At 36.6% G+C, this 16,775-nt stretch overlaps 1 protein-coding gene across 2 annotated transcripts in view; it reads right to left on the bottom strand.

The window, feature by feature from the left end:
• USO1 (USO1 vesicle transport factor) overlaps nt 1–16,775 on the bottom strand; it is a 75,504-nt gene that overhangs the window by 11,381 nt on the left and 47,348 nt on the right. The window contains exons 9-18 of one of the 2 annotated variants that reach the window (XM_052641890.1): nt 15,175–15,353; nt 10,886–11,026; nt 8,368–8,456; nt 7,840–7,994; nt 7,219–7,430; nt 5,564–5,584; nt 1,633–1,743; nt 1,251–1,369; nt 934–1,115; nt 346–467 (exon numbers count right to left, since the gene is read on the bottom strand). In XM_052641890.1, the coding sequence (XP_052497850.1) occupies nt 346–467; nt 934–1,115; nt 1,251–1,369; nt 1,633–1,743; nt 5,564–5,584; nt 7,219–7,430; nt 7,840–7,994; nt 8,368–8,456; nt 10,886–11,026; nt 15,175–15,353 (1,331 nt within the window). The remainder of the gene's footprint in view (nt 1–345; nt 468–933; nt 1,116–1,250; nt 1,370–1,632; nt 1,744–5,563; nt 5,585–7,218; nt 7,431–7,839; nt 7,995–8,367; nt 8,457–10,885; nt 11,027–15,174; nt 15,354–16,775) is intronic. The other variant, XM_052641891.1, reaches the window with a different exon arrangement.

Here is a 16,775-nt window from a genome sequence, read left to right as displayed (position 1 = left end):
ACTCAGATGCTTTTGAATTATTTAGGTAAATGATGAGTTTTACTTTGTGTATCCTCTTGCATTTGGAAATGCCAAGAGAAATTCTTCCCTAAAGCAGAAAAGTATGAGTGCTTAGTCATGTCCAACTCTGCAACTCCACAGACTGTAGCCCGCTAGACTCCCCAGGCAAGAATATTGGAGTGGGTAGCCATTCCGTTCTCCAGGGGCTCTTCCCAACCCAGTGACTGAACCTGGGTCTCCTGTGTTCCAGGTGGATTCTTTACCATCGGAGTCACCAGGGAAGCCCCAGAAAAGTATCTAAGCTTCTAGTATAACAGAGACTGTATACCATTTATCAGTACATACTTGCTCTCGAATCATATTTTTGTAGTGAGTCACAATACTGTCATGCTGCTCTAATGTTTTCTTCACCTCTTCTTCTTTTTTATCTTCTTCACTGGACTTATAAATAGCCTTAGTTATCACACCTATAAAAGAAGACATTTAAAAATACTGTTTTATTATCAAGACTTCTCAGTAAAAACACATGGCCTAACTGCATGAGGCTTTGGGCTTCCTGGCGGCTCAGCAGTAAAGTCTTTTGCCAATCCAAAAGACGTGGGTTGAGTCCCTTGGTTGGGAAGATTCCCTGGAGTAAGAAATGGCAACTTACTCAAGTATTCTTTTCTGGGAAATCCCATGGATAGGCTACCGTCCATGGAGTCACAAGAGTCGGACATGACTTTGCAACTAAACAACAACTGCATGAGAGATCAGAAGTCATCTTTCCAATCTTACTGAATGCCAAAAGTCCTTGAATGGGCTACAGACCAAGAGCTAAAAAAAGGATACTTTTAGGCTGATCATATAATCTGCATGCATCCAGAATATACATATAAAGTAAAATCACAGGTACTTTCTAATGAGTGTCAAGATGAACTCTTGTCGTCTTACCTTCAAGTTCTTTCACCAGTTTTGTAAACTCATGATCAAATATCATGTATTCTGGACTGGGGAAGTTTGGCTGGGGTTTCTGAGACGCTCTGGAATACAGCTCATGTTTGCTAATAAATCCTAGTTTCTCTATGAAATTCTCTTTGCCAATCCTCTTCTCTATCAGTTGTTTTAGTTTCTCTCTACAGAGATAAGTATATTGAGATGCTTAAAAAGTCATAACAAAACAGAAAAGCCTGGTCTACATTATGCTTTGGCAGAAAAAAATTTATCATTATCTATTGATGACATCAGCAAATCATTTTCCCCTTACTTACTTCATATAGGTCTCCAGAGAGTTATCATTGAAGTAAATTGAAATGCCCAACAAGAGAGCACATAAGCCTTGGACCAACTGTTCTTCTTCTCCAAGATTTTCTGCAATTTGTCCTGTAAGCTGAAATCTTTGTTAAGGAAACTAATGGTTCATAGTATCAAGAATAATTCGTTTTACAATTTGAATCTGACACGTATTTCATGTAATTTTCAACAAGAAATTCTATATGCAATCCAAGAAAACATAAAACAGTGGTATATATGTACACACATGCCCCCCCCCCCACAACACACAGCTTAAGCAAGCATCAGCTACCTCTAATCGAGAAGAAGAAATAGAAAAAATAAATACTTACATGTATTTTACTAAAACATAAAGGATACAAATGGAACATTGGCTGAATTGTGAAGAAAGTGTGTCACTGCAATGGGGCAGTTGCTAAGCCAGGTACAAAGCAACATTAGTAATCCAACTCTTGTCTGTATTTTGCTTCCCTGCAATAAACAAGTTAGCAGAAATCTTTTTATGTTTTTCAAACCTGAAGTTGCCCTAAGATCCCTCCCCATCTATATAAAAAGACATTTAACAGCCTATAAAAGATGTACCGGGAATCTGGATTTTAAAAATTGAACAAGAAAATGCACTCTTGTGTCCTCTTTGGACTGTACTTCCGAAACAGCAGAAATTAGACTTGATCCATGTTTATAATCATATACCAGGTTATCTAAAATATTGTTAGTGGAAAACCTGATATGCTCAGGAAGAAATATATGATGTGGATGCTTATAATTTATCAATCTTAAAACACTTTAGCATAAATTTGCTGGTAAATTTAATATGTTTCAATAGGAATTAAAAAAAAAAACTAGTTCCTAATAAAAACACAAATCCTCCCTCCTTCAAAAAATATTAAAACAAAACAAAGACATAATCTCCTGAATTATTTAGTTAAATTCCATTAAAGAATATATTTCTCTAATAGGAAAATAAATAAACCACGTTACAAACTCCTGAGAAATGCCAAATAATGAAATCACAAGCATAATGGAGAAGAAAAAGATTTCTTTAAATTAACTAAGTGCCTCAAACCTCTAACTATACTGCTGCTAAGTATGTTAAACAATATTGAAAACTAGCATGTCCATCAACATTACACTTTCCTAAATTTCCATACAGCACATTTATATCCCTTATATGAGGTATTTTCTTAGCTCATAATATTCAGTTCAGCTCAGTTGCTCAGTCGTGTCAGACTCTTTGTGACCCCATGAACCAGAGCATGCCAGGCCTCCCTGTCCATCATCAACTTCCGGAGTCTACCCATTCATTCCATTGAGTTGGTGATGCCATCCAATCATCTCATCCTCTGTCATTCCCTTCTCTTTCTGCCTTCAATCTTTCCCAGCATCAGGGTCTTTTCAAATTAGTCAGCTCTTCGAATCAGATGGCCATAATATTGCCCTTGCCCAAATTATATTACATAACCTGCATTTCTGTTTAAGCAAAACAAAACTTGCTTGAAAGAAAATAATGGAAATTAGCACAATAATGCATTGCTCTGGGATTAATTTCAGAAAATATCCAAAATACAATTGTTTAAAAATCAAGACAAGGGAGGGATTCAAAAGTAACTATTACTATGTTTTGAAAAATTTCTATCACTCATCCAGACTATTCTAATTTTATGAACCTTAATATCAATATCTTGGCCTTTCTATAACCTTTTTTCAAGTATATTTAATTAAATTCAAATTAGACCTCTTCAAATGCCAAGTAAGCATTTATTAGCATGATTTAGTTTTTACATAAAGCACTAGTTTTACTTTTTCCTTGCCTTTATGTCATTATTGTGTCCACAGTATATCTTCATGTTACCCAGGTAAACTGAAAATAAAATTTATTATGGGAATACCATTTGCAGGTACCAAACATACTGACATTGTATAAACAAGGGCATCCTATCAAATCACTGACTGATGTCTGAGCAAACAAAAACGGAATTAGGTTCAGTTTTGAAAAGTATGTCCTTTGGGGTCTAGATGAAGGTTAAAAAGAGCAAAGTCAAACACTACTGGTTAGAACCAGGTAGAAGATAGAATGGACCACCTTGTTTATTACAGCAACAGTTCTGATTAGGAATGAGCCTAATCAAAGTTGTATATGTACACTAGTATATGTAAAATAGATAGCTAGTTGGAAGCTGCTGTATGCACAGGGAGCTCAGCTCAGTGCTGAGATGACCTGGGCAGGTGGGGAGAAGGAGGGGTGTATGTATACATATGGCTGATTCCTGCTGCTGTACATCAGAAATTAACACAACATTATAACACAATTATCTTCCAATTAAAAACATCAAAAACAAAACAAACAAAATAGGAGGGAAATTCAATTAGAGTAGTCACGGAGGGCTCTTTTTATTTAGAAATGAAAGTTCTAAAGATGTTCTCATCAATAGTATTATAAGAATAATAACAAAATGTTAATTTTTTAATATATGATTTAGAAAAAATAATTCACTGGCTATATCATGATGTCATTTAATTATACTGAAGCTAACTGCTACTAAAATCTCTCTCTCCTGAACTTCCCTGGTGGTCCAGTGGCTAAGACTCCGACTACCAATGCAGGGGGCCCACGTTCAATCCCTGGTCAGGGAACTAGATCCCACATGCTGCAACTAAGGGTTCACATGCCACAGGTAAAGATCCTGCCTGCCGCAATGAAAACTGAAAAGTCTGTGTGCCTCAACTGAGATCCAGCACAGCCAAAAATAGAAAAAAAATCTCTCTCTCACTGTTATCAATTATTCCCCACTGTAAGAAACAACCAAAGTCAAATATTTCTACATATTGACAACATGGATGTACTCATTCTACTACTCGAATTTTTTCCAGCTTGAAAAAATAAATAGATAAAAGTATCATTAAAGGGAGCCTTAAAAAAGTGGGAGAGGCTAAAACTGACCAAAAATCTTAGTTTGTTAACTAGTGAAAAATGCTCTCTTTTTTTAGGGAGGGGGGGAAGCTCTATCTAAACTAAAAATGTTTCAAAATACTGTTGGAACCTTTGTCTATCTGAGAATACTTTTGCCTGCCATTCACATATTGCATGATGCATTTGAGTTACACATCTACTGAAAAAAAAAATGGCTGAGAATTATTTCAAATCTTGTTGCAGAGAACCTCGAACATTTCAGAAGAAATAAAGTATTATTTCTAAAAATACATTAATAATAAAAGATATGTAAAGTTAACATTTTAAACAACTAGTGTTTAAGTTATTAAAATGAGGTTCAAGAGTGTTATGATCAGATTTACTTTCTAGTGGTGGCCTCTGGAGACAGAGAACTAATAGGAAAGGGACAAGATAGAACTTGTGGGATTATGAACACTATGATGCATATTTTGTCTTGGGTGGTGGTTACAGAAATATATTCAACCATGAAAATCATCAGACTGAGTACTTAAGGTCTGTGCATTTTACTGTATATAAATTATACTTTCCAAAATTTCCCTTTTAAATGAATGACATGCACACTTATAAAATTCTTTACTTAGTAATGAAAATTCTGACAGCTAAAGCTGCCAAATCTGTGTGTGAGGTATTAACATGCGTTAAATCATGCTCATACACAAAGATACAACTCCCAATAGAACTTCAGTTATTAGTATCCACACTGCATAACTGAATACATGCCCAAATATGGAATTAAAAGTACACACATTTTTGGCCAAATATCCCAGAAAACAGATCAAAATCAAACACAAATCACACTCTCCCCCAGCACACATCAAAAACGAATCCGAAATGGTAGTGTAGCACATACGTAACACCCAGAATAACTCAAAATGTTTAAACTCTTTCAAATTACAAATTTATACTTACTATTGTATATTTTCAATAACCTATATAATATAAAAGTCATCATATTCTTCCATATGCTGATTAAAGACAAAATTTTTAACTCTTAAATTTTACTACCTCTGAAATGGTTTCACTGGAAATAAAGCAGCAAGCTTGGGTGAAAAATCACACCAAAAACCCCAAACCAAGGAATTCCAGAAAGTGCAAGCATCCCCAGAGGAAGCACAAGAAGAGCTTCAGATGCTCACTCCCACAGTCCTTAGTAACACCACTACAGTACCCAGAGAGAAACCCGAGAGTCATGGTAGAGATTAACTTGCTGACACATACAAGTGTGAGTAGGATATAACTTCAAACAAGCAGTTAAAAAAAAACAATTAACAAAACCCAAGACAAAGAAAAAGGCTGGCTGTAGGAGGAAATGCCTAAGCCCAAACAAGTGATACATACCCGTCGGTTGATCTTATCGCCCTGCAAATTATACATTAAAGATTATTTGAAAATATTACTGCTTGAGAAAAATGTATACCCAGAAAAATCCCTCAAATACAGTCTCTCTAGCAACCCAAGCCAACAGTTTGGAACAGGATAGATCTAATCTTTTATTTTACCAACGTATGTACATTTTAGAGGAGAAAGGCTAATTTTATAGCACTGTGATTACTTAAAAGTGGGAAGACATCACTATCTTGAGGATTTCTCATTATGCATTAGTTAGAATTGCAATGTTAGAGCTAAGTATGTGGTGATGATGGTCAGACAGTTAATTACTATTTGGCTTAAGAAAAGCTGTTAAACACCACTATATTTAAAATAAGTAACTAATAAGAATGTAGTGGGAACTCTACAGGGAACTCTACTCAATATTCTGTAAAAATCTTTATGGGAAAGAATCTAAAAAAGAATGGATATATGTATAACTGATTTACTTTGCTGTATACCTGAAACTAACACAACATTGTAAATAAAATATACTCTAATACAAAATTAAAAAAAGAAAAGCTGTTTTCCATATACAGCAACGAGAGAAAAACAAGTATTAAATAAATAAGACTATGAATATTTTGGACCACTTCTAAAAAATCACTAAGATAGATAATAAAGATAAAGCAGGCTTTCAATCAAAGTACACTGATTCTAAGTAACAAAGGAGAGTTCAACTCTCTTTTCACTAGCTAATTTTTAAGCCTTCATTTATAACTCCCTATGGATGGTAATGATGTTTCTTTAAAAGCTCATAATAAAACAATTCAACAAGTATGGCAAAATTAAAAACTGAGAAGCACTCCACATATCATGGGGAAGGAATAAGATAATACCAGTGGATAGAGCAATTTTAGACTTATGGACATTTTCACTCTCCTTGAATGACTCTGAACATCTATGACTTTAAAGTTTTGCTTAAGCATCAACCTGAATCATTCAACAGCAAGGCTTCCACATGTGGGCAAATCATCTAAAAATAGTAAGGGATATTCCTAAATATCAATCCTTTAGCATTCACGTTTCAATGAAGCTTTGCTACTTTCATTAGGCGTCTAAAGGAATGCAAACATTTTATGTTTATTTGCATCTTACTAGGTAAACTATACACCTTGGGGTTCGGAGGATTTGGGAGCTCACAAACATCAAGGGGTGTACTGTTTAACTATGTAAGCAATGGATTGGTATTTTATTTCTGTTTTCTGAAAGGAAGATCAATTGCCCTGGGAAGAGAAAGAGCAAGCTGTGAACCACTCTGTTCTATTCCCTCTCATACACTGACCCGAATTCAGCTATTGAACAGTAAGAGAAACTGTGTGGATGATATAAAAAGAAAACAAATACCCCCGCCTTCAAAAAAAATCCACCACCTTCTGTCCAGAACATGTGATTCCATCCTGATGCAGACCTTATTCATTATTTGGCAAAACCATTCTGACAGGAGTATTATTTCCTGCTTTCTCTCCACAAAACCATTTCTTGTAACAGTGAGCTAATGAGCAGTCTTTGCCTTGTTCCCTTTCCATCTGTATCTACTAAGGACATCCTTAAATCCTTGTGTCACTGACATCAAAATGAAACCTCCCACCCCCTCCCTAGAGAAGTCTTGCTGGTCACTTTACCTGTGAAAGAATGTTGGTGCACTGCTGCAACAAAGAAACTGGAGGATTGCCGATGCTTGTAGCAAGCTGAACCCTGAGCAGCTGTTCTTTCTGGGTAGCATTTTCTTGCAAAGCGTGGGCAAGGGCCACGGCAGCACACCAATTTGAAAGTGAATCAGTAGAAAATAAACCTCCGCATAACAACTGACCAGCTGAGACCGTATTGCCTGTTGCTAAAAAGGTGGCAGGCAAATAACAATAAGGTGAAAATGAATTATGTTGTTTCCAAACACACAAAAATAATATGAAATAATACTTAAAAATCTATTAGCAGCATTAAGTAACACTTTCGAAAGTCTGTTTTTACAAAATAAAATTTAAAAGATGACAAAGAAGTATCTTGAAAGAAAAGTAGCAAAACAAAGAAATATTAGAACACTTCAGGCATCAAACTGATGATGGTATATTCCAGAAATTATGACCTTAATTGAAAACTATACTTCTAAAACAGACTGAGAGGAAATGTTACATTTTAAACATTATATTACATACTAATATTCTACATTTTAAATATCTACTGCACTTTTTTTTTACTATTAAAAGATAATTATTTATTTTAAAAGTTAGAATTAAATTATTTACCATCAATAGTGGAAGGCAGAAGTGTTGACACAATTTCTCCTTGTCCTTTCTGATTTTTATATAAGAAACACTGGAAACAGTAGAGAACAGCACAGCGTAACACAAACGGCTGCCTTTCGTTAACCATGGACATGAGCAGCACTACGATGGCCGGTCTGTTGCATTTAAAAAGAAAAGAACAGAAATACTGCAGTCTACGTACATACATCGATAGCTAGTCATTTTTGTTGACTGAAAAGCCACAGCCAGAATACCAGCAAGCTAACAATTTCATCTCCATTTCACAGAAAAGATATCTGCAGCTGAGAGAAACGAAGTGATCTGCTTGCTAAGGCACACAGCTAGGAAGTGATACCCAAGTACAAATACATAGGTTCTAAAGACTGGAAACTCTTGAAATACCAACATATTTATCTTGTCAGATAATTTCTTGTTTCAAAACACAGAACTGAACTCCTTAAAAGAATAAGACGTGCAGACAAGATATACTAATTCGTCTGCAGGATCTCAGCATTTCTCTTTTCCTACCTTGGTGGGTTTGAAGGTGCATTTACAGAAGCGAAGTAGTCTTGGTTTACTTGGCAGCCTCGAATAACTTCTGATACAGTATTAATGGTCTGAAATGAACATGAGTGGAGAAGAAAATTTAGAGAAAGTGAGTTGAAGGAAAAACCCTGTTTTTAAAAGAAGAAAATGTTATATTCTTTTGCTTTTAAACAACAAAACTTAGATAACAAAAATGTCAGTTACAGCATTATAATCTTGTATCACTTCTGTGAGATTATATTTTAAAACACTGAGTGCCTCCAATTAAACTTGACCACATGCATTTAAAATCTCAAAAAAACTAAAATTAATAATATCCTCTAAAAGAGAGAATCTATTTCTACAAAGCAAGAAAAAGGATGCTTAAAAATAAAATCAGAGAACAAATTTAAAATGTAACAAATTACAAATTCAATTTAAGGATAAGGCTGAGAAAAACCTCCAAGTAAACAGAATAAAAAGACACTGGGTCCAGAAAGTCTAATAATCTATTAATGAAGTTCAAGACACAGAAAAGAGGAAACTGTCAAGGAACACATAAAACTTCCTCAGAACTGAAGTACTTATGTCTCTAGTTTGAAAGGGCCCAATGAATACTAAAATTTAGTGGGGCTGAGAGGTAGAGTCTGTAATAGAGCACATCATCAGTAAATTTCAGAAACCAGAAAGAAAGATTCTAGAGAAAGAAAGTAGGTTACATAAAAAGACGCAAAATGGCTTCAGACTTCTTAGTAGCAACACTGGAATAATGTTCTGAAAGTTGAGCGTTGCTGCTGCTGCTGCTAAGTCGCTTCAGTCGTGTCTGACTCTGTGCGAACCCATAGACGGCAGCCCACCAGGCTCCCCTGTCCCTGGGATTCTCCAGGCAAGAACGCTGGAGTGGGTTGCCATTTCCTTCTCCAATGCATGAAAGTGAAAAGTGAAAGTGAAGTCGCTCAGTCCTGTCCGACTCTTCACAACCCCATGAACTGCAGCCTACCAGGCTCCTCCGTCCGTGGGATTTTCAGGCAAGAGTACTGGAGTGGGGTGCCATTGCCTTCTCCGAAGTTGAGCGTTAATGATTTCCAATTCTGAATTCCATACCTAACCAAACACTAGACTAATTCTGAAGGTGGAGGAATGACATGAAAAAGCTAAAACCAAATTATCTTGCCATTCACCCCCTTTCAGGAAGTTAAGTAAAATAACATAATGAACCAAGGGGTGGTAGAAAATGACACAGAATCTAGATAACCAAGGAATCCCCTGAGGGCTCAGACGGTAAAGAATCCACCTGCAATGAGGGAGACCTGGGTTTGATCCCTGGATTGGGAAGATCCCCTGGAGGAGGGCATGGCAACCCATTTCAGTATTCTTTCCTGGAGATTCCCAATGGACAGAGGAGCCTGGTGGGCTACAGTCCATGGAGTTGCAGAGTCGGACTTAACTGAGCGACTAAAGCATGGCAAAAGGATCATTAGAGAAAGTGAATCAAAGTCCCAGGACAGGGACCTTCCTGGTGGTCCAGGAGCTAAGACTTAATTAATGTTCCCAATGTAGGGGGCCCAGGTTGAATCCCTAGTCAGAGAATTAAGATTCCACATGCCACATACAACGAAGATGCAAATAAATAAATGAAAGGTAAGTTCCAGGATAAGAGCTGTGTGATGGAAGAAGAGAATAAGCAGCCCATATGGGAGCAGGAGGATAGAGGACTTCCAGAAGGTCTGAAGTGGGGAACATACTGTTAAGCACATGACAGTGTTAATATGCATAGATAGACAGAAAATCAGTAAAATGAAAAAGAATCTTATTATAACTCAGGAAAGAAAAAAAGGTTATTTTTAAAAAAAAGCATGGGGCTCTGTCTGGCTTAGCAAAAAACAGTACTGGAATAGTGACAAAACTATAAACTCTGATTAGCAATTTAAAAATAAATTACTAGGGTGACAGGAGGAAGTAAAGTGGGACAGTTAGTTATACAGGGGGAAGTGAGGCTTAGATAGGAAGGAGGGAGTCCAAAGATAGTTTTTCTTATAAAACTTTCACTATTATCTGTACTTTTAATGTACATGTGTTAATTTGAGAAAAGAAATTTAAACAAACCTTTCTTTTCTTCAAACTAACTTCTTTTTCTTAATAGGCAGGAAACAGAAAATGCGATACATCAAGGAAAAAGAATTTATTATTCTACGAATAAGATTCACGTCTGACTTGACTAAGTCATAATGTTCTCAAAATTAAAAATATAAATCATTACTGTGCACTCCTGTTGAATACAATAAAATTAACAAGAAATGTTCTAAGCGTTAACATTATTTACATGCCATTTGCGGAATGAATACACCTTTTGGAATTGCTACTGTCTTCATTATGCTAATTATACTTTATAGTGTCAGTAAGGAATTTAACAGATAAGAATGGTTAACAATTGCTGTTTCTCATTCAGCTGATATCTAGTTCTTCCCAGGCTTCCTGATTTCAGCTTCCACAGAGTGGCTTCTGCCATCACTTGGTTTACCTCAGTCAGGATGTCAGCAGGAACTCCAGTGGCCATTAGGATAGTACAAAGCTGCTGCAGTAAGCCACACTGGAACATAGCTTTTTGGCAGCTACTGGTAGCACCAGGAGGGTTGTTGGGAGATACTAGTACACGAACAAGCTGCAAAAGAAAGAGAACACAAAATCTGTCTTTCAGAGACTGGAAAAGTCTTGAGACAAATTTGATCTATATGAATAGAAAACCTGTGTAATGGATTCCCCAAAATGCTCAGCCAGATCTATAGCATTCAATGCTTTGACAGCATTTTACACACACTTCTTTCAAAATTGGTGTGAAAGTGTTAGTCACTTAGTCATGTCCACCCCATGGACCTGCAGCCTATCAGGCTCCTATATCCGTGAAATTCTCCAGGAAGAAAACTAGAGTGGGTTGCTATTCCCTTCTCCAGGGAATCTTCCTGATCCAGGGATCAAACCTAGGTCTCCAGCACTGCAGACAGATTTTTTACTGTCTGAGCCATCTCCTCTCAAACCCTGACACTGCTTAATCAGCTAAGTTTTTGTAATATCCCGTGCTGTCATTTCCTCCTCAAGGGGATCTTCCCAACTCAGGGACTGAACCCACATCTCCTGCATCTCTTGCACTGGCAAATGGATTCTTTACTACTGTGTCACCTGCGAAGCCCCATCAAAGTCCTAGATGGCATCTTTTTCCAAGAGAAAGCTGTTTTATCTGCATTGAAAATCTGTTGCTTTGTGTAGCCACCTTCATTAACTTGCTGCAGCTTCTACATCAGCACTTGTTTCACCTGTGTTAATACTTCTACGTTATGAAGAAGATGGCTTCTTTCCTTAAACCTCATGAACCAACTTCTGCTAGATTCAAAATTTTCTTCTGCAGCTTCCTTACCTTTCTCAACCTTCATGGAATTGAAGAGAGTTAGGGCTTTGTTCTAGAGTAGGTTCTGGCTTAAGGGAATGTTATCACTGGTTTGATCATCTATCCAGGCCACTAAAGCTTTCTCCACATTAGCAATAATGCTGCTTCAGTTTCCCATCACTCATGTATTCACTTATTCTTTCCTTCAATAACTCTTCCTCTGGATTTACAATTTGGCTAACTGGTACAACAGGCCTAGGTTTCAGCCTATCTTTGCTTTCAATATGTCTTCCTTACTCAACTTAATCATTTTTAGCTTTTGATTTAGAGTGAGAGACATCCAACTCTTCCTTTCACTTGAACACTTAGAGGCCACTGTAAAGTTATTAACTGGTCTAATTTCAACACTTATGTCACAGCAGATAGGGAGACCCAAGGAAAGGGAGACAGGGAATGGTCCATTAGAGGAGCCATCAAACACACACATGTATCAATTAAGTTGTCCATTTTACAAGGGCGTGATTTGCGGTGCCACAGAACAATTACAACACTTATAGCAAAGACCACTGATCACAGATCGCCATAACAAATAATAATGAAAAGGTTTGAAATACTGAGAATTACTAAAATGTGACAGAGACATGAAGTGAGCAAGTGCTGGTGAACAAAAGCTGACAACTTGCTTGACACAGGGTTGCCATAAAACTTCAATTTGTAAAAAGTACAATTATCTACAAAGCACAATAAAGTGAAGCACAGTAAACTGAGATATACCTGTATTTAAAACAAACACCAAATTATGTGTCATCTTTCCCGTAAATATTTCCATATGCCTCCGATAAAAAGATTTAAAAAATATAATCATGCTATTATTATACCTAACAAAATCAACAATAATTCCTTAAGTAAGTAAGTGTTAGTCACTCAGTTGTGCCCGACTCTTTGCAACCCCATGAGATTTTCCAGGCAAGGATACTGGAGTGGGTTGCCATTTCCTTCTCCAGGGGATCTTCCCAACCCAGGGATTGAACCTGAGTATCCTACACTGCAGGTAGATTCTTTTTTTTTTTTTTTATGTTTATTGCAGGTAGATTCTTTACTGACTGAGCTACGAGGGAAACCCAATAATTCCTTAATGTCATTTAATAGCCATTGGGTATCTTAACTGATGCTATAAATAATCACATTTCTAGATAACAAATAGTTATATTCAAATACATTATAAATATGCAAAATATCACAATAGATTGACTTATATTTTCCCAGAGAGAAAAACCAGGGGAAGTTTGTAGATGTTATATCCAGGCAGATTTTGACTCATTATATAGATTAAGCTTTTTATAATTAGAACTATCCAACAACAAAAAGGAGGCTCTCATTAGGTAATGAGTTTTCTGAGAGTCAATGGCAGTATCGGTCCAAAAAATGAAATAGAAGGGATTCGTACAGGTAGAAACAATCATGAAATTACCATTCCAGGAAAAAATTTAAATGTTTCACAACTAAAAAAACTTCAAAAAGACGCCTTCTTCACATTTAATTTGCGAAATTTAAATGAACGATCCTCAAGTGGATCAATTTCAATCTTTAGTGGCTTAGAATTCTATCATAATTATAAGTGGGATGATGAATAATTCCAGTTTGGACATATATATCCAAAAAGGATTGTTCATCACCATTTACAATGCATTTTCACTTGTTATATAACCGAGAACTTGAAATATAAGCAACCCTAAATATAAGCAATAAAGCTATCAAGAAAGCCTTCTAATAGTTTGAAAAGCAGAAGATAACCTGTGGCCTGTGAAGCTATGAAATACATCAACTACTTCGTCTTTGAATGGAGAATACATTACAGTGAATTAAACTCAGTTTATTTCGAAGTTTATCTTCTTCAATAACTACTATCTACTTTATTCACTTTCTAGAAGAATACTGAAAGAACTAACTTACTTCTATATATAACTAGAATACTGTTTTTCTGTTTATACGCAGCATTCTATTCTAAATTTTTTTGGTAAAATAGTGCTTTACTTTTTAACAAGTGACTTTCTTGTTAACAATTACTTTTTGCAAAAGTTAATTCTTTAGGTATTACTCAAAGCTATAAGACATGAGTAAGCTCCTCAAGCAGTTTAGATTTTCACTCTGGAAGGAAATATATATATATAACTGGTACATCATGAGAACCCTTCATTTTCTCTAATCACATTTTGAAAATCATTTTTCTAGAGGAATTTCCTTTGTTAAGAAGGCAGTGTTGAGCAAAGATATCAACTTTACCACTGGGACACTATTTCTGAAACGTTAAAAACTAATAGCCTTGAAATGTGTGATACTGACATGTAAAAACAGAAACAATGAAGTTGGGAATATCAACAGATTCTGCCCATGTTCCCTGTAAAATATTTCCCTAACAGTTTTTAAGGCATATTCTAAATAGGCTAACTATAGTTTATTATCCAAACTGGGACACTTCTGACGTGAAAGAGGACATGATTAGTAATTACAAAATGAATACTGACCTGGTAAACTGGGGCATATGGTCACCCTAATTATCAATCAACCCTATGTGGGAAACTCCCAGAGAAGGCAACAATATGCAGATTCTAATTATCAGTCTGATTAACCACCTAGTTTTGAGAACACAACTTTAGGAACACAGGGACATTCAAAGACCCACAAGAATCACTAGAGAGTAAGTCAGGAAACCGGTATAAACTTAAGGGTCTGGAGAAGGGGGATTCAATAAAGGGATAAATAAGTAAAATACTTAAAAAATGTCATAATTTTCTGATACAGAATTCATTTGGGATCCTACTGTCTTCACCTTTACTATCCATCACCACCAAGCTTTCACCACAGAGCTTAAATGAAATTACATGTGACTTGTTAATTTAACTTATATTAAATTAAACATAAAACTCAAGACTATTAATCTTTGAGGGTAGGGACATCTTCATCCACTTCCAAGCATCCAGGGTCTGGCTCTCAGTAAATGTTTACTGAATGAATTTCTATGCTGAACTTAATATTCTGAATACTAAAATTTATGATATTAGAACCTTAAATGAAGAAAATAGATTTAAAAAATTCAACTCAACTTATTATCTTCTAGTGCAAAACCTATCAGGAAACTATGTTTGGATGTGCTTTAAAATAACCCAACAGGGCAAGAGAGGGGAATAAAAGATGAAACAGTATTGTCAGATGTTAACAGTTATTGAAACAAAGCGTATGTGTGGGAGGAAGGGAATCTCTATTTCTGAATATAACTGCAAATCTCTGTATCAGAATGTTCTTACTCTTTTTTTAAAGCTCACCTGAAACCAATTCACCATCCTGGATTGACCAAAGGCAAAACATTTTTTTTTTCTTTAAAAGGACTGTTGTGAAAATTATCACATTTATGTCTGAGGACAGCGTACCTGTAACATTAGGTGCAGATTAGTCACCTTCTGTGCGGACCAGCCAGAATTTTCATCCCCAACTTCAAACCAAGGTTTCATACGCTGAATATACGAGCCTTCTTTAAAAAAATTTTGATTGGAATTGTTATTTTTTAACAAGTTTTGGAGCAGAATCAGACAATCTTCCACTACTATACCTGGGGAAAGAATGTAAAAAACAGAAATGTGAAGGCTGACAGAACCTGAAGGAAAATTCAATCCCCAAACATTTTAAAAACAAAAATCTCCATGCACAGCATCTCCTCAGCTTGCACGGCAGTGAGCCTGCTCTTCCTCAGGTCCCCCTGGGATCTCTTGACTTCTCTTTTTGACTAGCCACTCATCTCAGTAACTCACACTGTTTCTTCACATTTAGCTTACACGTCATTTCTTCAGGAATGATTAGTGAGATCCAATGACTACGTTAGGATCACGAGCTATATGCTCTCACAGTTGCCTGCTCCTTTTATTATTATGTAGCATCTGTCTTCTCCACTAGATTGTAATTCATGAAGACAGGAATTTGTGAATGTCCTACTCACTCTGTATTCTCAGCAGATATAGAGATAAGACATCAGACATGTACAAGATAAAGTGAAAGTGAAAGTTTCTCAGTCGGGTCTGACTCTTGGCGACCCAATGGACTATACAGTCCATGGAATTCTCCAGGCCAGAATACTGGAGTGGGTAGCCTTTCCCTTCTCCAGGGGATCTTCCCAACCCAGGGATCGAACCCAGGTCTCCCGCATTGCAGGTGGATTCTTCACCAGCTGAGTCACAAGGGAAGCCCCACATACAAGGTATGCACGTATGCATGTGAAGTTGCTCAGTCGTGTCCGACTCTTTGCAACCCCATGGACTGTAGTCTACCAGGCTCCTCTGTCCATGGGATTTTCCAGGCAATAATACTAGAGTGGATTGCCATTTCCTTCTCCAGGGGATCTTCCCGACCCAGGGATCGAACCCGGGTCTCCCGCGTTGTAGACAGACGCTTTACCGTCTGAGCCACCAGGGAAGTCCTCCAATATTTAGTCCTACTAAACATTTGTTAAATGAATCAATCATTGTAATCTCTAAGAAGCACTTGACATTGTTGTCTCAGTGTCTCTTCCTTGAAACTTCCTCTTCTCTTGGTTTCTAAAACGCTAATGACTCCCTCCCTGGTTTTCCTTACAGATGTCTGGTCACTCCTCAGGCTTCCTAGGCAAAGAGCTCTCTGTTTCCTCTGCAAAGCCTATGACGAAGGCTGGATGCTTATACTGAGTAGGTTCCTCTGTATATATACCCACACTTTTGTGCCTACTACTTGAGCTGTATGATTATAAGAATTAATTGCTTTTTAAAAATTAAGACTATTTTTTCAGAGCACGTTCAGGTTTAAAGAAAATCTGAGCAACAAATATAGGGAACTCCCACATACTCTCTCCCTGCCAGTGTCCACTACTCTTACTATTTAGCATTAGCGTGAGGTACATTTGTTAGACTGATGAATGAATACTGATACATTATTAACTCATGGTCATAGTTTACACTACGGCTCATTCTTTTTAAGTTCTATAGGTTTAAAGTATGTATTAATT

This window comes from Budorcas taxicolor, chromosome 6 (assembly GCF_023091745.1).
Source record: "Budorcas taxicolor isolate Tak-1 chromosome 6, Takin1.1, whole genome shotgun sequence".
Lineage (NCBI taxonomy): Eukaryota > Metazoa > Chordata > Mammalia > Artiodactyla > Bovidae > Budorcas > Budorcas taxicolor.
Note: the sequence above shows the minus strand (reverse complement) of the source record. Positions and strands in the feature narration are given on the sequence as shown.